The 23,389-nt window shown below is 41.5% G+C and overlaps 1 protein-coding gene across 1 annotated transcript in view; it reads right to left on the bottom strand.

Annotated features, from left to right (window-relative positions):
- The window catches only part of WDR47 (WD repeat domain 47), a 2,078,858-nt gene that overhangs the window by 1,787,448 nt on the left and 268,021 nt on the right, over positions 1–23,389 (bottom strand). Inside the window, exon 3 of the mRNA XM_044086053.1 lies at positions 8,727–8,810. Coding sequence (XP_043941988.1) covers positions 8,727–8,810 — 84 coding nt within the window. The remainder of the gene's footprint in view (positions 1–8,726; positions 8,811–23,389) is intronic.

The following is a 23,389-nucleotide window of genomic DNA, read 5'->3' as shown; positions in this document are numbered from 1 at the left end:
GGAGTTGTCTATGAACATCAAGTTTGTGCAGCATGTGTTCCATCTTATTTATGTATTTAGGGAAGAAAACAGGCAATCCAATAGATTGGTTGAGATTTGTGTCTGAAAATATTTGGGTAAAAATGATGGATTAGTTCTGAGCGAGACTCTGTCATTATGAAAAATCAGATAAGGAGGTTTGATGGTCAAGGTGTGTAACTCAGAAATCCTCCCAGCTGAAGTGATAGCTATTAAAAATATAGTCTTCCATGAAAGATATTTCATATCACAGGATGAGGCTGGTTCGAAAGGAGGTAACATAATCCAGCAAAGAACAAAATTTAGATTCCATGGCATGGATGGCGTTTTGACGGGTGGTCTCAAGTGAATAGTACCCTTGAGAAAGGCTTTAGAGAGTCGGTGTGACATGACATTAGAACCTTGGACACTAAGATGAATGTTCGAGATTGCTGCTAATTGAACTCTAATGGTAGCTGCAGCGGCTCCTTCATTGAAAAGTTTAGTCAGAAACTCCAGAATAGATGAAATTGAAGCTAGGTACGGATCAATATTCTGAGATGCCCATATAGAAAATCTCTTCCATTTGCTAAGATATAATTTTCTGGTAGATAATTTATGAGAGGATGTTAAAATATGTTGAGCCTCGGTTGAGAGGTTGTGAATCCTGGCTATGTTTGGAATTAGAGCAGCCAAGCTGCCAGTTTGAGGGAGTGGAGAGAAGGATGAAGAGCCCCCAGATGAATGGGTCAGAAGATCTGGAACTGGGTCCAGGATCCAAGGCTCTTCCAATAGATGAGGCTAAAGGAAGGAAACCAAATCTGACAAGGCCAGTAAGGGGCTATTAAGATTATGGTCCTTCAATAGAGTCTTTGCTTTCTGTAATATCTGGGCGGCACAGTGGTGCAGCGGTTAACGTTGTCGCCTCACAGCAAGAGGTTCTCCAGTTCGATTCTCGGCTGGGGTGCCTTCTGTGTGGAGTTTGCATGTTCTCCCTGTGTTCGCGTGGGTTTCCTCCGGGTACTCCGGTTTCCTCCCACATTCCAAAGACATGCATCTGGAGCATTTCTCCCCGGGCCTCCGCTGAAAACAGGCTCTGTGGAACCTAGTCAGACATTCCCGGTCAACAAATGTTAAATAAATAAATAAATAAAATAATACTTTGGGTATTAGAGGGAAGGGGGGGGGGGCATAAAGGAAATTGTGCAGCAGTGCATCCCTTGGGGCATCCCCCAGCGGGGGATCAGGGCGAAGTAACTGCTGCATTTCGTGTTCGTTGGGGTTGCAAAGATATCGCAGTAAGGCTGGCCCCACCTGCGGAAGATGCTTTCCGCTACTTGATTCTTTAGGGACCACTCATGAGGCAAAAGAAATGCCCTGCTTAGCTCGTCTGTTATCACACTGGATTTCCTTGGGATGTGCATTGCTATCAGAAAGCGCTGGGTGGAAGTTGCCCACTGCCATTCTCTCAGGGCCTCACAACACAGGGGATAAGATTTGGTTCCTTCTTGTTTTTTTATGTACCAGACCACTGAAATACTGTCCCTCTGAATTGCAATTGTTCCCAGAGGGAGATAGTCTTGAAAGGACTGCAACGCTAGGAGTACCGCTCTCATTTCCAGGACATTTATACGCAGTTGAGCCTCGTGCTTCTTCCACATGCCTTGGGCTGTTCTTCCCTGATAATGCCCCCCCCCCCCCCCCATCAAGGAAGCATCCATGGTCACCATGGCTATAGGAGTGGGTAGAACAAATAAGACGGCCTAGAGTTACTTGTTGGGATGTCAGCCACCACTGAAAGTCGTTCTTGCACGTATTCATTATTATGACTTGGTGTGACATTGGGAGTTCTTGAAAGGTCCATTGAGAGAACAGGAGCCATTCCAGTACTCCCATGTGCATCCGACCCAGAGGAATGGCTATGATTGCTGCCGCCATTGTTCCTAGCAATTTGAGTACTACTGAGACTGGGACTTTTTTCTTTGGAAGCAGGTCTAGGATTTGTTTTCATAAAAGACAAACTCTTTCTGGAGGAAGGCTTAAGGTCATTGTGACTGTATTTAGTTCTGCTCCTATAAAAACGGTCTGCTGTGATGGCGATAAGGCAGATCTTTCTGAGTTTATGGTAATCCCCAATTGATTGCAGAGATTTAAAGCTGAATCCCTTGCATGTATGAGTTGATGCCTGGTGGTGGCAGTGAGGAGCCAGTCGTCTAGGTATGGAAACACCTTGAATCCCAAACATCTCAGGTGAGCCGTAACGACTGCCATGCATTTGGTGAACACTCCGGGGGCTGTAGTGAGACCAAAGGGCAGAGCACGAAATTGATAATGACTGGCACCCAGCCAGAAGCATAGATGATCCCTGGATAGCCTGTCCATTTTTATGTGGTAGTACGCATCCTGGAGATCTACAGAGCAGATCCAATTGTCTTTCCCCAGAAAGGGGAGTATTGACTCTAGTGTGACCATACAGAACTTTGTCTTTTTTACCGACTTGTTTAGTCTGCTGAGGTCCAGAATAGGTCTCTAGTCCCCTGTTTTCTTTGGAACTAAAAAGAACCTTGAGTAAGTTCCAGATCCTCTCTGGTCTGCTGGGACTGGTTGGGAGTCTTTTTTCCAGCAACCTTTGGACCTCTAAGGCTGCTTGTTCCCTGTGACTGGGTGGAACGTCTGGGATTTTTTTCACAAGAGGGGGCGATGTGACAAAGGGGATTGAGTATCCTCTGGATATGATACTTTGCACCCAGCTGTCTTTTGTTATTTTTAGCCAGGCATCTGGGTAGAAGGAAAGGCGTCCCCCGACCGCCTCCAGAGACGGACAGTCGGGCCTCCTCTCAGGAGCGCTGATAGGGCTTTCCCAAAGAACTGATCTCTGTCACCCTGATTCTGCGGACCCCCTCTGCCACGTGGATGGCATCTTCCATTATTTCCCCCTCCTCTGCCTTTAGTGGGGGGGGGTTCACCACGAGTGTCCTGGAAAGATCCTTGAGATTTACGGAACCACATCTTTCCACCCCCCTCCCTTTGGGGTAGGGTCTACTCGGGGTAGAAATATGTACTCCGATGGCAGACAAAGTCCTTCTGTCTTTTCTCACTCCTGGTAAGTGTTTCCTTCACTTTTGGTCCAAAAAAGGGACGTGCCGTCAAAAGGGGTGTTAATAAAGGAAGACTTAAAGGGTTCTGCAAAGGAACATAGGCGCATCCAGGAATGTCCCCTAAGGGCAAGTCCTGTACCCACTGCTCTGCTCATTCCATCAGCTGTGTATGACACCAGATGCATGGAAGAGTTCACAATAGAATTAAGAGTAGAGAGCCGGGAAGTTACTTTGTCAGAAACCCCTGTAGCTACTGAACCCTGCAGGGTATCTCCCAGTTCCTTCAGGAGATCCCTTTGTAACCTAGTAAAATGCGTGAGATAGTTCAGCAATCGAAGGACAAAAGCCGCTGAACTAAACATATGCTTCCTGTACCTGTCCATAATCCTGGACTCTCTATTAGGAGGATGAACAGACGTAGAAGTTTCTGATAGTTCCTTCTTAGTGGCCACTGCCACCACCATAGCATCAAGGGGCACTCCTTTAGAGAGAAAGGCTTTGTCTTGAGGGCAAGTTATAAATTTATTAGGCCTCCTGGGAACAGGCTCTGTGGTATCCGAGGGCTCCCATGCCCTCCGAGAGAGTAACTCAATTAACTCATCGAAGGGTGGAGACACCCAAGAGGTGGAGGGTTGAGACCCAAAAGCCTTCAGAAGAACGGACTCATCAATAGGGTTAAGGAATTTCCAGCAACCCCTCTGATAAGAACCCTCTGATAAGAATTTCTAGGATATCTGTGAATGAGATATCCTCTGAGGGGGATCATGGGGTCCCTTCCGACTCATCTAAGTCAGTATCTGAAGTGACGGATTCCTGTGGGGAGTCCAGATGCTTCCTCTTGCAAAGTCTCTTCCTGGGAACCTCTTCAGTGGGAGTTTCTGGAGAGGTCTCAGAAGAGCATGGCACACCCAATGGGGCTTCCTGAGGCTCAGGATATCTATGCTTTAATGGAGCGTGTGTTGTAGAGGTAGACACCTGTGCTTTAAGGGAGGGACCTGCTGGTACTGATGGAATGGTTGTTGGCGTGGACAATGCCCTCCTCATGGCCTTGAAGGCCCCTTGGCACCAACGCAAGGAATCCCCTGGATCCGAGGATTCAAGGGACTCTCCCGGCACCAGGACAGAGGGCTCCGAGCCGAAGGTCAGAGCAGAGGCCCTGAGATGCAAAGTCGGAACCGACAAGTCAGTTCGACTATCCTCCTCGGCCCTGACACGAGGAATCCCCTGGGTCCACGGATTCAATGGACTCTCCAGTCACCAGGACATAGGGCTCTGAGCCCGATGTTGGAGCAGAGGCCCCAAGAGTCAAAGTAAGAATGGACAAGTCAGTTCAACTATCCTTTCCAGACCTGACCGGCGAGCATTGACTCAGAGATCCCTCAGTTGGCACCGAAGATATCAGGGCAGTCGGGGCCGATAAACCTAAGGTAGGTGTCTGCCCCGAGGTCTCCACGATCATCAGTTCTGAGCTCTCCGGCTCTGAAACTTCGAGGCAGATCGGAGGAGAAACAGAAGATGGTGGGGGAACTTGTGTCGGCTGCAAAGACCCAGGGGTCAGTGCCAACAAAATTTTTGCAAGCAACGGTATCTGCAAAAGCCTCTTCAGCACACGGTCCACATCCAAATCAGAAAGTCTACTTGAGGCCCGAGAAGAATAGTGTGGATGAAGCCACCGATTGCAAGATGGGGGATTTCAAAGTAGGAGACACCAGATCCAAAGTCGGAGATCAGGCCTCTAACCAAAACAACAGTCAGCTCCTTTGGCTGTGGAGCCAATGTTGAAGCTCTACTCGACCCAGTTTTTGGAGTCGATGTACTTTTTCTCGGCTCCAAAGACGTCTTAGAGAGTTTGTCAGTCTTATCCAGTGACTCTTGGAAGGAGGATTTCAAAAGACCTCTATCCATGAGTTTCCTCTTCTTTTCATGCAACACTCTAGCACTAAAAGAGTGGCATATAGAACAGCTTTCTTGTAGGTGCACCTCACCTAAACAATAGACACAGTCAGTATGTCCATCAGTGATGGACATCGTTTGCCCACATCTTCGGCATTTTTTAAACCCAAACTTCGATTTTTCTTTCTCCTGATGAGACATCCTAATAGTAATCAACAGAGGAAAAAAGGTTTTATATGTATATTAAAAACACTCAGAAATATAAGAGTATCTAAGCTATGAGAGGCATATATCAACACAAAGTCTTAATAATGAGAATTCTAATTATCCAAATGTAGAATATATATATATATATATATATATATATATATATATATATATATATATATATATATTTATATATATATATCAACAGCATACAAACTCTTACTATCTAAATATCAAATACTTGCCCTGTAAAAATCTAAATATTTAACTATTTATCTAAATATCTAACTATCTAAATATCTAAGCTAAGCTTTTAAAACAAGTCTTTAAGATAGAAAAAACAATAATTTTCACTGGTCAAAGCTGGTGAACGTCCGATCAAGAGAAGATCAAGGTGCATCTTGGGATAGGGAGTTGGCCTTGAGCTGGTTGAAGGGCTCCAGCTTTTGCAGTCGGCTGAGTCAGAGCCGAGGTTCGGCTCCGAACCCATCAGTAAGAATGAACAGCGAGATGGAACAAATTCACTTGAAGTATTTAGGAGTATGAGTAAAAAATTATTCTGTTATGGTATCTAAGGAAATGCGAGAAGAGGACAAACAAAAGATAATATAAAACTTAGAAATGGGAGCTCATGTTTATGGTTATGGAGAGCAAAATACAAGCAGTACAAATGTTTTTAGTCCCTTTAGTTTTATATGCTGCTCAGGAATATTTTTAGCAACCAGAGAAGAAGTTGTGGACAGTAATTAATAAAGAGTTAAACGACTTTCTAGGAAAAGAGGGCAAGCCTCAAGTGGGATAAGATGAAAAACACTTAATATGGTGGTTTATGATTACCGGATTTGAAGGGATATTTTAGAGCTAGACAGTTAAGGCTATTACACATAACACAAGCAGAAAGCTACAACTCAAAGTGGAAGGAGATGATGAAGCAGGAAGGAAATTCAAGAAATAAGGAAAGAGTAGGATTTTGGATGCAAATCTTTAAAAGGAACAATAGCCATATAGAATATTATATTCATAAAGTGGCAGAACTTTTTGCAGAAATTATTCTAAGAACTAAGCCAACATGAGAACAGACAAAGGAGATTCTGCCTATAGGGATGACTGTAACTAGGGGCACGAAAATACACAAGAGAGGGCAGGAATTTACTGGAAAAAAATGGCAAAGAAACCAAGATATTGGGAGCAAAGAATTAGAGAGGGAAAGGTAACAGAATGGAAAAAGGCCAAGAATTCATTTGGACTGCAGGCTAGATACTGTCTTCCCTATCAAGAATTGATATCAGAGTATAGAAAAAAGAAAAGAAATACTGAAATACCAGCACTGGTAGAGTGCTCAGTAGAATCTAGAACAGAAGCTGCTGTTAAAAAAGGGATAATTAATAGGACATATAAATATTACACGATAACTATAGTAAACAATCAGAGGAGGTAAAGAAAGGATTGGGAAGAGAAATTGGATGAGCAATTCAAAAAGTAACAATGGGAGGATATATGTATGCATGGCTCACAAGTATGCAGCAACGCCTAGAAGATTTAGGATCTTTGCTTGGAAATGTTTACATAGGTATTTTTATACCCCAAGCAGACACCAAAGAACTTTTCCTCAGTAAGTTTGCAGATGTTGGAGATGTGATAGGGAAGAAAAAGATAATTGGGAATGTATATTTTGGGAGTGTAATGAGTTGGCAGACTTTAAAAATTCCCTGCAGACTACTGTGTCAGAAATAGTGGGTGAGCAAATTGTTGTATTGAGCTGTGACACAGAATCAGAATTGCACAGACATAGGAAGGCCTTGCTGAGTTTAATTTTGATGGCTGCCAAAAAAGCAGTTATTAGAAAATGGAAACGGAAGTCTAAACCAACTGTACTAGAAGTAGTGAATATACTGACAGAGATAAAGAACTGAAGTGGGATCTTAAGAAAAGGGTAGGAGTAAATTACCTAAAAAATGGGAATTGTGGGAACAATACATGCAGAATAATGTTTAGGAGGAGGAATGACGTTTAAGGGAAGGCAGGAATTGAATGAGCTATTACATGTTTGACTGACAATGTAAAAATTATATGAGATATATAATGTTTGCAACTGAATAATATGTCAATATAGTCTGTTTTGATTTATATAAATGTATGACTGCCTATGTCTTAAGTGATAATTCAATAAAAAGGTTACTTGTTTAAGAGGGGTTGAGGTTGCAGAGAAGGCAGGAACTGATCAACTTATGCTAGTGTTGAATTGATGACAACTGTATAAAAGGGTAACCATTTGAATGTCGGGACCTGCTGGAGTGAGTCCAAAATATGGAGACTGAATGGCAGAAAGCTTGGACTTACTTACACTAACTCTGAAATGCCATTTCTCAGACTATTTCCTTTTCTACACGGTATGGTGATCTTGGTATATATAAGTTTGGGGGGGGGGGGGCTTGCCCCACTCCTGCAAAAAGGTGTTTAAGGAGAACAGCGATTTTCAAAATCACTTCTCTAGGCTTTCGGACTTTTTTCCGGCTTCTCTACACTCTGCATTTCGAGTGCTGACATTTCAATAGGGAGCCATATAAAAGATTACATGTGATGTATAATGTTTGTAGTTGTAAATATGTTAACATGTTTTGCTTTATTTTATATAACTGTAAGCCTGCCTATGTTTTGACAACTTAATAAAAATAAAAAATAAATAAATAAAAGTGACCACTCTGTTCCTTACTGCAGAAGAGCTTCAATATAAAAATCCTGACTGAGTCAGACAGCTAAAAATTATTTAATTAAAAGGGACTTAATATAATTACATGTTCCTTAATTTTACTGTGCTTATCCCATTGTGTACTCCACCCCTAGCACCTGCTTAGATTCTATTTGATGGTAATATCCTTCTAAAATACACATTATACAGTGGAACCAGCAGACAGGCAGATATGACGGTAAATTACGAGTCACCAGCAGCCTTTGGTTTATCAATTTGATCAGAAGGAAAAATTCATGTTCTAAACATTATTACTCTTGTGCGCACCCCCCCCCCCCAAGACATTCAAGTCAGATATTTTTCTACATTTTACTAGAGGTCTTTTTTATTTTACTATTAAGAGTTTTTATACAATGAAAATTGCATGCGTGACAGACGTAGAACCTTTTAGTTAACACATACACACATATACTGCAGTAAAAAACAAAATGCAGCCACCATTTACGTATCTCAGCATAATGAGGAAAGGTCATTTTAAATTGTGGAGCAATTTGTTTGTTTTCAGTAGTTTGTTGCTCAATTAGGTCATTATTTCAGTGAAATAACATTCTAGTGTTCCAAGAAAATCAGATATAGGATTAGCTCTCAAATGAATTGCTTTAGTACATGTACAAAAAGTCAAGCAGCTATGCCTAAAGTTTTTTTAACCATTGCCTGCAGATCACTGCTGCAGCATATAAGTGGTGCATAGTTGCAGCATCACTCAGCACATCAAAAGCTTCCATTCAAAAGCAATGGTAAACCACAGAAATTAAAATCTAACAATGTAGCTGCAGTCTTACCTCCTCTTGTCAAATTTATCCATGCACTCTAGAGGCTGAATGAACTGCAGCACCTCATCCCACTGTCCATCCAAAATTAGCTGCCTATAAAACATAAAATAGGGTAATGAATAAAAAAGCTGTTGAACTACTACTGTGGAAATGAAAACAAAATAGCTACATCAGTGCTACTATACTAATGGTTCTAAAGTTACTCCTATCAACAAAACAGCCGCTAACCAAGCAACTTTTTTTTCGGAAATAATTACAGCATTCCTTCCTCAATATGGTATGACATCCTAAAAGTATTCAAATTGCTATCGCAGTGTATACAACATGCTTCACATCAAATGCTTTCATTCATTCATTCTCCAATAACTGCTTTATCCTATTCAGGGTCATGTTGAAACACTGCCTATCCCAAAAATTTACAGGTGTAAGGCAGTGAACTAATCCTGGATGGGATGCCAGTCAATCACAGGACATGCACATGTTCACTCATACACTGCATGAATTTTGCTAACTAGGATAGTCTGGCTGGGGATGACCCGTTTTCAGTAGAGGCCTGAAGACAAGAGACAAAACTCTATGTGCGCTGATTACAATATGCAAAGTGCAACAATGTATTACTATCACACATATTGAACATATTACAATTAACAGACAATAATAAAGTAATATAGCCACAGACTACAACACAGGGGTACTAACAGTTACAATACACAACATATGTAGTCCATTTCTAAATATGAAGGCATTACCAATAAATAGCAAACTAGTTTACAATATTCTTGAGGAAATAATATATTGGGTTAATATGTTTACCTGTTGCAGCAACAGAGAAAAATATACAATAAAGGTTCTGGTCAAAAACTGTAAAGCTTTAAAAGAGCTTAGTAAAGTAATGCAGTGACTATGACTCATACAGGATTATTGAGAGAAGGAAACGTCAAGGTGTTTTATTAGAGACAGAAATAAGGATCCAAGTTGTATGAACACATTTTTACTGAATGCAAAAAGACAAAGTGTCAGAAAGAGTTTGTATTGTTATTAGTAGACAGTCCCACGTTTCAGCAACAGTTAATAACTGAATGAAGGAAAAAATGTACAGTTGGGGGAACACCTAAGAAAGAAAGCAAATTAGTGAAGATCATGTTTTAGATTAGTATAGAATTTTGTGAGCAGTGTGACTTTTAATGCTGAGTTTGTTAACAAATTCTACCCAGTTATTAGTTTGGAGTGAAAGACACTGGTATGGTTTGGCAGAATAACCAGGGTCAATTTTTAAGGTTCTGTGACATGCTTGAGTGAGCCTGGATTTAAGAGAAGGTGTACATGTTTTGGAAAATAGGAGAGCAGAAAAACAGTACAAGTAGGAGGGTTTAAGCAAGCATGCAACAACATAAAGAGACATGTATAGCAAAACATGCTAGTCCGTAGCTGAATTGTTGCAAAATGTAGTTAATATGTTGCTCATACTTTGTTGGATCAATGAGATATCCAACTAATTTAAAGAAATCAAAACAAAAAAGGATATTGTTTAAAGGAAGGTGTAAGCAAGCATGTGACATCATAAAGGGGCAAGCATAATACAACATGCCTAGTTTGTTAATATGTTGCTCAGACTTTAGTAGTGGATCAACAACGTATCCTACTAATGTAAAGGAACCAAAATCAAAGAAGGATATGTCTTCCTTCTTTCTGATATTGAGGGCAGGGAGTGGGAGGGACTACAGGATGCAGATATTGGTCCCAAACAGATATGAGGAATCGCTCAATTTTCCTCCTGTGGAGTCTGGCATATGGGACCATAAGAATGGACAAAACTATATAAAACCAATTTTCTTGCTGTGGACATATTGTAAGGAGACAGACTTATGAATGGTAATTGTAAGAGGACACTTTCTGGGGGGGGGGGTGTCAAAAGGTTGAAATTACAGAGTTGCCTAGAAGGTAACCTAGAAAAACTACTCTGTGGACTGGAGCCAAGTATGACCTTCTGAGGTTTAGCTTGAAGACCAATTTGCTGAACAGATGATGGTAAAATATGCCAGTGTGTATTGGGCAGAGGGAGCTGTAATGAAGCCATTATCCAAGTAGGGCTAAATGTGAATGCCTTGAAGTCTGCAGAATCCTATGAGCTGTGGTAAGGCACTTCAGGAAGTCTCTTGGGACAGCAGAAGACCAAAGGGTAAAAACAAACTCTAGAGTGACCAGAAAAGCTTTGGATGACAATAAAGGAAAGAGGGTTTGTAATATTAATATTACCCTTTTGAATTTTGGAACCAGGAGAAAAGTATTCAGTTTTAAAGGGATTAAAATAGGTCTCCAGATGTCTTCTTTTCTAGGAACCATAAAAGGAAACACTCCTGACAATGTTTCTTGAGATTCTTTTCTTAAGTGGAAACTGGTTATTTTCTCTCTGAGTCAGCAGATCTGAAAGAATTCAAGGAGAAAGCTGAATCTGTTTGTACAAGAGGGGGTCCTCACTGAAGTTTGTAACACTGCTGAGTTATTTTTAGAACCCAAGAATTTCAGGTTACCGGTTTCCAGAGATGAGAGCAATGGGAAAGACAGTCGAAAATACGGGGAAGAAAGCCACGGTAGGACGAGTCATTGCTTTTTCTTTTTAAAGGCTGGTCCTTGAAATCGGTCTCTTTTCTGTTTTGAATCACCCTGTCATTTTTTTTTCTGATACCATTACTTAGAAGACTTTTGCTGGAAATATTTAAATGGTCTTTGAAAGGAAGGACGAGGGTTAGAGTTTTCCCCAATTTCCATGTACCAAATAAATTTAATGTTTATTTGACTACTTGCAGCAGGTTGCCTCTCTCTTCCAGCTTCTTAAGAACCTCAGGTGAATAATTTTCAAACAGAATATCTTTATCAAGAGAGGGATTTAAAATCTGACCCTTTAGGTTTTCAGGGAAGTTTGGCACTCTCTCCCAGGCATTTCGGCAATTAACTGTTCCAGTAGCAACAGCCCAGAAAACAGCATAAATTGTGTGAAAAGCATACTTAGTGGAGTGCTCGGTTACTTGTGAAGCAGAATTAGCCATATCCAGTAAATCAGTTTTAGCCTCTGAGTAGGGAAAGCAAGCTAAGAACCGTTGTACTTTGGCAAAAATTAATAACATATACTTAAACAAGTAAGACAAATATGACTATGATTTGATAACCTTTGAAGTATGGTTCTGGTAAATCCAGTTCTGGCTCTAGAAAAGGCATCAATTGTATAATGTTTTGTAAAGGTGTGAATGGAAGACCAAGCAGCCACACCTAGTATGGATTTGGAATCAAGGCCCTTAAAAACACAACTGGAGATGCTACAGCCCTTGCACAATACACTTTAACATTACCTAGAGGGGCTTTACTATGGAAAGAATAACAAAAGGAGATGGTAAAGAATATCCATCTAGAAATGGTATATTTGGATACTAGAAGGCCCTGTTTTTTATCTTCAAAGGAAATGAAAAACTGATCAGGTTTTCTGATTTCTTTAATCTTGCCCAAATAAAATTTTAGTTGCCTGTGGACATCTAGCAAATGTACAATTCTTTCACCATTATTTTGAGGGTTAAGGAAAAATGCAGGAAGGTGAACAGAGACATTTCAGTGACGACTTTAGGCATAAAGAATGGGCCAGTTTGAAATGACACACTGTCCATGTGGAAAACCAGAAAAGAAGGAATATAAAATCAGGGCTTGTAACTCAGAGACTCTATTAGCGGAATTTAGTGCAACAAGCAGAATGTTTTTCAGCAATATTTCAAAGAAGCAGAAAAAGGAGGTTCAAAGAGTGGGAAAGTTAATTTATCAAGCACATAACTGAGGCATATATTTTCTGGGGGAATCGGACAAACAGGTTGACTTTTAGGAACTCCATGACCTAAAAACATACAGAAGGAAATGGATTAATGGGAGGAAAAGCTGAGACAGCTGGCAAATGTACCTTAATGGATGTACATGCCAGACTAAAATGAGCAGCTCACACAAATACTTGAGGATAGAAGCTACACCTGCCTGATAAGTATCCAATCCGCTTTCTTGGCACCAAAAACAAAATATTTTTCACTTAGACATGATCTAGTTGCAGATTTTCTAGCCTCTTATTACCTGCAGCATGTCCTCAGAATAAAGCCTACAAGGAATTAAAAGTTTATCATCCCTACTGTGAGGTTGAGTGTCTTCAGATGTGAGTGAATGAAAGAGTCCTTGTGTTGTGTAAGCATGTCCATACTTTGCGGTAGTATGTGGTGATTGCCTTTGGCTAGTTGGAAAAGAAGAAAGAACCAAAGTTGTCTTAGTCAAAAGGGTCACCAAGAGTAACTGGGGATGTGAAAGAGAAGGCAACAGTGGCAAAGCTTCCTTAAAAGTGGTCCTGGAGGAAAATATTTTGTGATGATGGTTCAGAATGGAGGCAAATAGATGTATATCTGGGGTACACCTCTGGTGGGCAATCTGAAGGAAGACATCCATGTTCAACATCCATTCATAGGGTCTTGCCTTTGATACTCTCAGGTGATCTGCCAACCTTTTCTATTCTGTTCTGATGGAATGTAAACTGCCTGGAGAAAAAGACTGTGACAAATAGCAATGCCCCAGGCCATCACTGCTAATCTGCATGGGGGGGTAAGATTTCATGCTCCCCTATTTGTTGATGACATGACAGTTGTGTTATCCATCAGAACCTGAAGTGCTTCTGGGGACCAAAAGTGATGGCGAGATTAAGGAGCAAGAATCAATGCTTTCAAAGTGGCCATTATTCACACCACAAACTGTGAATCACCTATGAAACCACAGTGTGAGAACAGAGCTATGCCAGTCATCCTAGCGGCAGATCTTATTCAAATATACACTGTCAATGTATGTGAAAACAGCAGTACACAGTTTTAACTATTAATGTGAAAGCCAGGAGTTTACACAGCTGATCAAGTGTCACCAACTCTCCTAGAGTCGATTATATTCAGGCTTATAAGTGATTCACTTTTTGTAACATCTAGAAGGCCCTACAGGATAGATGAAAAGATGATTAGATGTCCAGATGGTGAGATGAAAAAAATCAGCAAGCAAAGAAGAGCAGCATTGCTGGAACTGAATTCCTTCTCAAGTCTTGGTGAGTACCTTCACAAGGTGGAGCCTGTTTTTTACAACATTTCACAAGACGACAACAGTATATAGACTATATTTTATATATCATGCATCATGGAAAGAAGTAGGTTAAAAAATAACCAGGAAAGCAGATGCACAAGTCCCAGGATAAAAAAAGTGCCCAATCCTGGTGGGCACACTAGTGCCAGGACTGGGAAAAAAATCACAGTGGATAATCCTTAAGACATGACAACAGTCTTACAATGGGGTTAAACCAGGCTCTGATGAAGAATGCCCCCCCCTCCACATTGTAGCTGGAAGTAGTGGTCCATAAAAATCTCAAAAACTGACATGCCAAAAAAGAGCCATAAATACGATAGAGTGGACTACTGAAGATAAGAAAGAAATGTATGCATCTTTAATATTACACAAGAAGCCTAGCACGTCCGGATATTCTAAAAGACTAAGAGAAATTAGAGGAAAGAAAAATACTTGCATAGGAAAAACTGTCAAAAGCTTGAAATGCAAATTTGAATTCATTAATACAATGTATTTATGAAAAACATTATATAGACCAAGAATCATTGGGCCGTTTGGAAAAAGAAGCAACTGAGGATGTGCAAAAATATAAAGAACAAAACCTAAAGATCTTTGAAAGGTTTAAAAAAGAAATATGAACACAGGAAAGAGAGAAAGATCTGATATGGTGTAATATTTATGTAAAGGAAAAAGCCAAACTAATCAATACAATAAAGCACCTCCAAAGACATTTGAAGAAAAATACAGGCAAAGGCACCCAGATAAGGACAATTTCCCAATACAAGAAATAAAATCACAAAGGGGAATGCAGAAGAGAAGATTAGTAAAGTTGAAGTTAAACAAATAGAAGCTGAAGTTATGGAATATCTGCAAAGTGAAGGATTTACTGTAGAATGTCCAACACAGTCTATGTCACAGCATTATGGAAAAATGAATCCCCAAAGTAAGAAGACCCAGGTGGAGCAGGAGACATCTGGGAAAGAAAGAGAGATTTAATATGGTGCAATATTTATGCAAAGGAGAAAGAAAAACTAATTAATATAAAATAAGCAGCAACAAAGATATTTGAAGAGAAATACAGGCAAAGGTATCTAGATATGGAAAAATTTACAATACAAAAAAAAAACAAAGGGGGAAGAAGAAAAGAGAATTAGTAATGGAGAAGTTAAAGAAATAAAAACTGAAGTTATGGATTTCCTGCAAAGTGAAGGATTTAGTATAGAAAATCCAACTCTGGTAACATCCACAGCATGATGGAACAGTGAGCCCCCAAATTAAGGAGAAAGAGGTGGTATGTGAAGCAACTAATCAGTTGCCAAATGAAGATACTCTGGAGCCTTTGATAGGAAATCAGTTCAAAAGTTCAACTGGAGTTGCACAGCAAGGGAAAGAACAGGTAGCGGTTGCAACTGCGACTCAGTGCGTGCTGTGGAGTGAGAGGCAGGTGAGTTCCCATGTGGGGGAGCAGCAGATGGCACAGAATGCAGCTGGGGAGAGTATGTCACTAGAAAATGTTCTGGAACTTTCTGTAGAATGCCCACAGGAAAAAGAGAATAAAGAATGTGCCCTCAGTTTTGCAGAAAAAGATCTAAGGGAAGAGTTGCTTGATTTAATAGATATGGATAGACATATTAAGATCGACAAAAGAAATAAGATTACAGAAAGTCAATGACCCAAAATGTTAGAAGTCTGATAAAACAAAGAAACATAATAATCACGACTATTAACAGAAATTCATGTGATATAACAGAAGTAAAAACAAAAAAAAATGCGTACCAGGACATCGAGATAATATAAATGTGCAAGAATTGTTTAATTGCAAGTAAAACTTTTATTGATAACTCTGCTTCACCGGGCATGAAAAAAAAATAGATTTGTTTTATTTTTTTGTTATTTTTTTATTTTGTTTTTATTTTGTTATTGTGGTCGTACTAGGTTTGCTGACTAGGTTACTTTTGTTCTTGATGCTGATACAACAGAAGTAAATAGGATATATTACTGTGCAGAAAAATTAATAACGGATAAATTCTAACCACAAAAATAGAGGGCAGTAAGAAAAATGAAGGGAAAAAATCAAACATCATCATGGAAGTATCGAATAGGGAAAATTATAAAGCAATTAAGACAAGAATTGTCACTACTAGAAGAGTACAGAAGATGGAACAAATCAACAAAAATACTTGGAAAGATAAAAAGGATAAAAGCAACACACGGAATTAGAACAGACCAGGATCTATCGTACACTACTACAAACAATAAACTAAAGATATCAGCACAGGCAGAAAACTTAGAAGATATGCAGAAAAAATAAAGGAAAAGTACAAAATAAGCAATTCATTGATGATCAAAAAAAAAATTAAAGACAATTTTGAAACAAAGCAAAAGGAATAGAAACCACCAAAACAGAAAAAAATATCCACATTTTGGAGAAATATTTATGAAGACCCTGTATATTTATGAAGACCCTGTAGAACATGGATATGCTGAATGAATAGAAGTAGTAATAGAAACAGTAAGAACTTCAAATGATCAGGGTAGGAAATGGGATGAAGTAATGCACGAAGAAGTTGAAATAAATTTAAGAAAAAGCTCCTAACTGGAAAACCTCAGGTCTAGATGCAATACCCAAGTTCTGGCTTAAAGTATTGAACATCAGTACACAAAGATTTAGCTCTGAGTAAGGACTACTTATATGGATGCCTCAAACAGATACCAACCTGGTTAACAAAAGGAAAAAGGATACTCCTAATTAAGAGTGAACATGCAAGCTATCTTAAAAAACTATAGACAGACAACTAGCCTTCCAACGATGTATAAACTACATACTGGAATTGAAGCAAACAGAGTTTATAGTCATTTAGAAAAAAATTCAATCATGACAACAGAACAAATGGGTAACAAAAGAAAGTCATGTGGAACAAAGTATCATTTGTTGTTAAAATCATAATGGAGAATTGTAAGATAGGGAAAAATCTAAGTATGGCATGGATAGATTACAAAAAAACATCCCAAAGCATCCCACATTCATAGATAAAGGGGTGCTTATAGATGTACAAGATTGATTATTTACATTATAGTAACCATGAAATAGTGGCAAACTACTATGCAGCTAAGCCATGATAAAGGACATTATTACCCCATGGATAAAATTTTAAAGGGGGATAATTCCAGGGTGATTCTTTGTCACTGTTCATCTTTTGTCTTGCCCTTAACCCATTAAGTTGTCAACTTACTAGATTAAGTCATGGGTACAATTTAGCTCCCAGACAACAAAGTCTAAAGACTTATCTTCTTTTTGTGAATGACTTAAAACTGTATAGTTCATCTGCTGAGCTGAAAGCACAACTGGAAGTGGTCAAAACTTTCTCAGATGATATATTAATGTCATTTCGTCTTGATAAATGTGCAAAAGCAACATTTAAAGCAGGAAAGCTGCAGCACCAAGAAAATATCACTCTGGGACAGGAATTTGATTGATCTAAAAGAACTTGAGCAGGAGGGAGTGTATAAATATTTGGGAACAGACAAAGGATCGACAATAAAACATGAAGTAATGTGAATATTCAGTAAGAATACTTTAGAAGACTAAAATTAATACCGAAAACAGCCCTGACATCAAAGAATAAAGTCCAAGCTATAAACCAATTTACTCTTCCTGTTCTTATGGTTTTGGGGTGACTGACAAGCCCCAGAGCATACTAGATCAGTTGGACAGGAAAACAAGAAAAATGCGTCACGCTTATCAAATGATATATAAAAATCACTGTATACCAAGATTATACATCCTTTGTTCTGAAAGAGGCATGGGCCTCCTCAATATTGATTGCATGCATAGATTTGTAAACATAATGCATATCTGGTAACCTCAGATTCAAACAAGTTTTGAAATGTGAAGAGAACAAATCTAAGATGATTTCCCCTAATTAGTTTGGCAGAAGCGTATCAGTGTCAACCAGGAATGGAAACCAAACCAGACAAAAATCAGGCAGCAACTGAATAAGCTAAAAAACAAAAAAGAAAGAATATAAGAAGGAGGATCAGATGAGAAGACAGGAAATGTGTAAAAGGCATAAATATAGTTGAAAGTACGGTAAGCTCCTGAAACAACCTCATGCCGATCAGGATCTAATGCAGAAATGGTTAAGGAGAAGGGATATTAAACCAAGAGATGAAAAGTTAATGTTAACGGCCCAGGAAAATGGAATACATACACGTTGGTTTACAAAGTACACTGAACATGTGGAAGAAATAGACAAAAAAGAAGTTATGTACTCACCATAACGTTCCATGTGAGTTGTTTATCTCGCCTTTATTCTCACTGATGGGTTCGGAGCCTATATCAAAAGCTCAAGGTTTGCCAGTAGCTCGAGACCAAGCCCCTTATCCCACAATGCACTGCTGGAATTACCTCAAGTCTTGTTTGCTGCGAGTATATATATCTTTTTTCTTTTTCTACAAGGAAGCACTTCCCAAAGGGGAAGAAGAAGTACTGAATAACCAGGATGGTACCAGCCTCTAAGTCAACTGTCAGCCAGGAGGGGGAAGGAGGGAGGGACGCGAGAATAACGGCGATATAAACAACTCACATGGAATGTTATGGTGAGTACATAACTTCTTTATGTGACGTTGTTAAATCTCGCTGTTTATTCTCACTGATGGGTAGCGTCCCTAGCACCCTCAATCTTGGGTGGCTCATGGAAGTACGTTTTTCAGTACAGTGGAACCAAAGGAAGACCTGTCCCTGGAAGCCTTATCTATTTTGTAATGCATGATAAAGGTATGAGGCTTAGACCAAGTGGCTGCAGCATAAATATCGTCAAGGGGCAATTTAGCTTGAAAGGCAGAAGACGTAGAAATGGTTCTGGTAGAATGAGCCTTAGGTCTGTGTGTCAATGGCACGTTTGCATTCGCATAAACAAAGGATATACAATCTGATAACCATTTAGATAGGGTTGTTTTAATCACTGGATTACCTTTTGTGGCCTCCAAAAAAGATACGAAAAGTTGATCTGATTTTCTAATATCCTTAGTTCTATCAAGATAAAATCTGAGCTGTCTGTGTACATCAAGTTTATGCAGCGTGTATTCCAATTTGTTAGAGTGGTTGGGAAAAAAAGACTGGCAACTCAATGACCTGATTGATATTGGATTCAGAACAGACTTTAGGCAAAAAGGAGGGGTTTGTTCTGAGAGATACTCTATCAGCATGGAAAATCATGTAAGGAGGTCTGATAGATAATGCTTGAAGTTCTGACACTCTGCGGGCAGAAGTAATTGCCACTAGAAATACAGTCTTCCAGGACAAATATTTGAGATCACAAGAAGATGTTGGTTCGAGGGGGGGGGGGATTATTTGAGACAGCATAGAATTCAAATTCCAGGGAGAATAAGGGACTTTGACAGGAGGTCTCATGTGAAAAACACCTTTAAGAAAAGCCTTAGATAACTTATGGCCCATAACGTTCAACCCATAGAATCCAAGGTGGAAATTTGATATGGTGGCTAACTAGACTCGAACTGTGGTAGCTGCTGCTCCTTCCTTAAAAATTTTAAAATGGATGATAGAGGAGCTTGGAAAGGGTCGATTTTCTGTATATTGGCCCAAATTGAGAACCTGTTCCACTTACTGCGGTATAGTTTCCTGGTGGATGGCTTGTGAGAAGACAAAAGGATTTGTCTTGTATCATCTGAGAGTGAATGAAGCCTGGCAATTAGGGGAAGTGGATTAGCCAAGCAGTCAGCTTTAGGAACTGCAGTGAAGGATGGAGGTCCCCTGACGGGTGTGTCAGAAGGTTCGGAACTGGGTCCAGGATCCATGGATCCTCCAGCAGATGATGGTGAAGGAAGAGGAACCAAATCTGTTGAGGCCAGTAGGGGGCTATGAGGATAACTGTCCTTCCCAGCGATTTTGCTTTCTGTAAAACCCTGGGTATCAATGGAATAGGTGGGAATGCATATAGGAGACCCGGGGGCCAATCAAGTATGAGTGCATCTCTCAGGGGATGTCCTGGAGGTGGTATTAGGGCAAAGTAGCTTCTGCATTTGTTATTGATGTGACTGGCAAAGAGGTCGCAGCAAGGCTGGCCCCATTTGCGGAAAATTAAATCCGCAACTCATTGGTTGAGAGACCATTCGTGAGACAACAGTATTGCCCTGCTCAGCTTGTCCGCTATCACATTGGATTTCCCCGGGATGTGCGTTGCCAACAGAAAACGCTGGGACAACACAGCCCATTGCCATACCCTGAGGGCTTCTTGACAAAGGGGGGTAAGACTTGGTTCCGCCTTGCTTGTTCAAGTACCAGACCACTGACATGTTGTCCGTCTGAATTGCAATTGTCCCTAGAGGAAGAGAGTCCTGAAAGTACTGCAATGCCAGAAGTACCACTCTCAACTCCAGAACATTGATATGCAGATGTGAGTCTTGATCCGTCCATGTGACTTGGGCAGTCTTTCCCTGAAAATGCCCCCCCACCCTATCAGGGGAGCGTCCGTGGTCACAGTGGCTACTGGGGGGGGGGCAAAGGGTCTTCCGATTGTGACATGAAGAGACGTCAACCACCACCGAAGGTTTCTCTTGCAAGAATCTGTGATGAGAATCATGTGGTGCATCTGTAGCTTTTGGTAAGACCACTGAGCAAAGAGGAGCCACTGAAGGATTTGCATATGCATCCTTGCGAGTGGTAGAGCCAGGATTGCTGCCGCCATCAAACCTAGCACCTTCAAGACTTCTGCTGCTGTAGCTTTGTTCTTTGACACCAGTGAGTTGACGTGTTGGTGAAGAAGTGAGACTCTTTCAATTGGAAGATGTAGAGTGGTGGTTGAGGTATCTAACTCTGCTCCTATAAAAACGGTATGCTGCGATGGCAATAAGGCAGACTTTTCGAAGTTGATTGTAATGCCTAATTCATGGCAGAGTGTCAGAGTATACTGTGTTGCCTGAGTCAATTGACGCCTGGTGGTAGCAGTGAGGAGCCAATCGTCTAGGTATGGAAACACCTGCAATCCTAGACGCCTCAGGTGAGCCGTGACCACTGCCATGCATTTGGTGAACACTCTGGGGGCTGTAGTGAGACCAAAGGGCAGGGCTCGAAACTGGTAATGATTGGCTCCCAGCCAGAAATGCAGGTGATCCCTGGAGTGTCTGTTCATCTTTATGTGATGGTACGCGTCCTTGAGATCTATGGAGCACATTCAATCGCCTTTCCCTAGGAAGGGAAGAATGGACTGAAGCATGACCATTCAGAACTTCTCTTTCTTTACGAATTGGTAGAGTCTGCTGAGGTCCAAGACAGGTCTCCAGTCCCCTGTTTTCTTTGGTACCAAAAAGAATCTTGAGTAAGTTCCGAATCTAACTTGGTCTGCTGGGACTGGTTGGATGACTCTTTTTTTCTAGCAATTTGTGGACCTCTACGATTGCTTGTTCCCTGAGACTGGGTGGAACAGCTAGAATTCTGTTTACAGGAGTGGGAGGGGAAGAGAACGGTATGAAATATCCTCTGGAAATGATGCTTTGTACCCATGCATCTGACGTTATGTTTAGCCAGGCTTCTGGGTACAAAGATGAGCGACCCCCGACTGCCTCCAGAGCCGGACAGCCGGGCCTACTTTCAGGAGCGCTGGTAGGGCTGACCAGAGAACTGGCCTCTGTCACCCTGTTGCTGCAGACCCCCTCTGCCACGTGGGTGGCGCCTTCCATTATAACCCCCCTCCTCTGCCTCTAGAGGGGGTTTCTCCACGTGTGTCCTGAAAGGCTCCCTGTGCTTTTCGGAACCACATTTTTCTGCCCTTAGGGCCCTTGGGATAGGGCCGAGTAGGGGTAGAAAAACGGACTCCAACGGCAGATAGGGTCTTGCCTTCCTGCTCACACCTGGTGAAAGTTTCCTTTACTTTAGGCCCGAACAGTGATGAGCCATCAAATGGGGTGTTGATAAAAGAAGACTTAAAGGGCTCCGCAAAGGAACAGAGACGCATCCAGGCTTGTCTCCGCACAGCAATGCCTGAACTAGTGGATCTACTCGAACCATCAGCTGCATAAGATATGAGACGCATGGACAAGTTCACAACCGAGTTTAGGGTAGCAAGCTGTGTGTTGACTTTGTTGGCAACCCCTGCAGCTATCGTACCCTGGAGAGTATCTCCTAGCTTTTTCAGGAGATCTTTGTAGTCTGTGAAATGGGTTAAATAGTTCAGCGATCGCAGAGAAAAAGTCACTGAACTAAACATGCGTTTCCCATATCTATCCATGATCCTAGAATCTCTGTTAGGAGGATGGAGAGATGCAGATGTTTCAGACACTTCCTTTTTGGTGGCAGTAGCTACCACCATGGCATTAACAGGCACTCCTTTGGTCAAAAAGGCTTTGTCCACTGGGGCAGAGATTAATTTATTCAGCTTCCAAGGGACAGGTTCCATGGCCTCCGGTGACTCCCACGTCTTACGAGAGATCAGCTCCATGCGCTCATTGTAAGGCGGAGACACCCAAAAAGTGGAAGGTTGAGACCCAAAAGCCTTCAAGAGCACTGACTCGTCCTCAGTAGGGGTTTTGGACTGCCAACCGCTCCTCTGACTCAGGATCTCTAATATCTCCGCAAAGGAGATATCCTCAGAGGGGATCCAGGGGACCCTTCTGACTCATCCAAGTCAGTGTCTGATGTCAAAGACTCCTGTGGGCAGTCCAAGTGCCTCCTCTTGCACAGTCTCTTCCTGGGTACCTCCTCTGTGGGGGGATCTAGGGAGGTCTTGGCAAAACAGAGGGCGCCCTCTGGGACTACTTGAGGCTCAGGGTCTCTACACTTAGGGGAACCAGTAGATGTAGAAGCAGACACAGGTGCTTGAGAGGAGAAGGAAGCCCAAACTGATGCCGATGATGTCTTATGAGACAGGACTCTCCTCATGGCATCGAAAGCACCATGGCTCCAACGAGAAGGGGTAGACAGATCCGGAGGGTCCGTCCGATCCTCCCGCACCGAAACCATGGGCTCCGAGCCCGAAGTAGGAGCCGAGCTCATCCGATCCGAAGCCCCGAGAGGAAGAGTCAGCACCGACAAATCGGTCCGACTATCCTCCCTGAACCCGACAGGAGAGTGTCCGCTCCTAGCGTCCTCGTTCGGTGCAGAGGACGTCCAAGTAGATGGAACCGATAACACCGGTGCGGGTCTCATTTCCATAAGTTCGACAACTATCGTTTCGGACTCCTTCGGCTCCGAAAGTCCAGTACGGCTCAGAGGAGGAGTAGTCAAGTCCGGTTAAATGGTCTTCGGCTCTGACGAAAGAGTCAGGGCCGACAACAATTTAGCATGTCCTGGTGCCCGTAGAAGCTTCTGCACTAGCCGATCCATATCCATATCTGAGAGGCTGACCAAAGACTTCGAGGAATGCACCGAAGGTGCTGACTGGAGCAGAGGTGATGAGGGAATCTCAGAGACCGGCTCCAAAACTGGGAAATGGCTCCGAACCAAAGGGACACTCGGTTCCGAGGACTGTGGAACCGATGACCCTGTAACCGATGACCCTGTAACCTCCATTCTTTTTGCCTTCTTAGAAACTTTAGAA

This window comes from Protopterus annectens, chromosome 10.part0 (assembly GCF_019279795.1).
Source record: "Protopterus annectens isolate FY-2018-M chromosome 10.part0, PAN1.0, whole genome shotgun sequence".
Taxonomy (NCBI): Eukaryota; Metazoa; Chordata; order Ceratodontiformes; family Protopteridae; genus Protopterus; species Protopterus annectens.
Note: the sequence above shows the minus strand (reverse complement) of the source record. Positions and strands in the feature narration are given on the sequence as shown.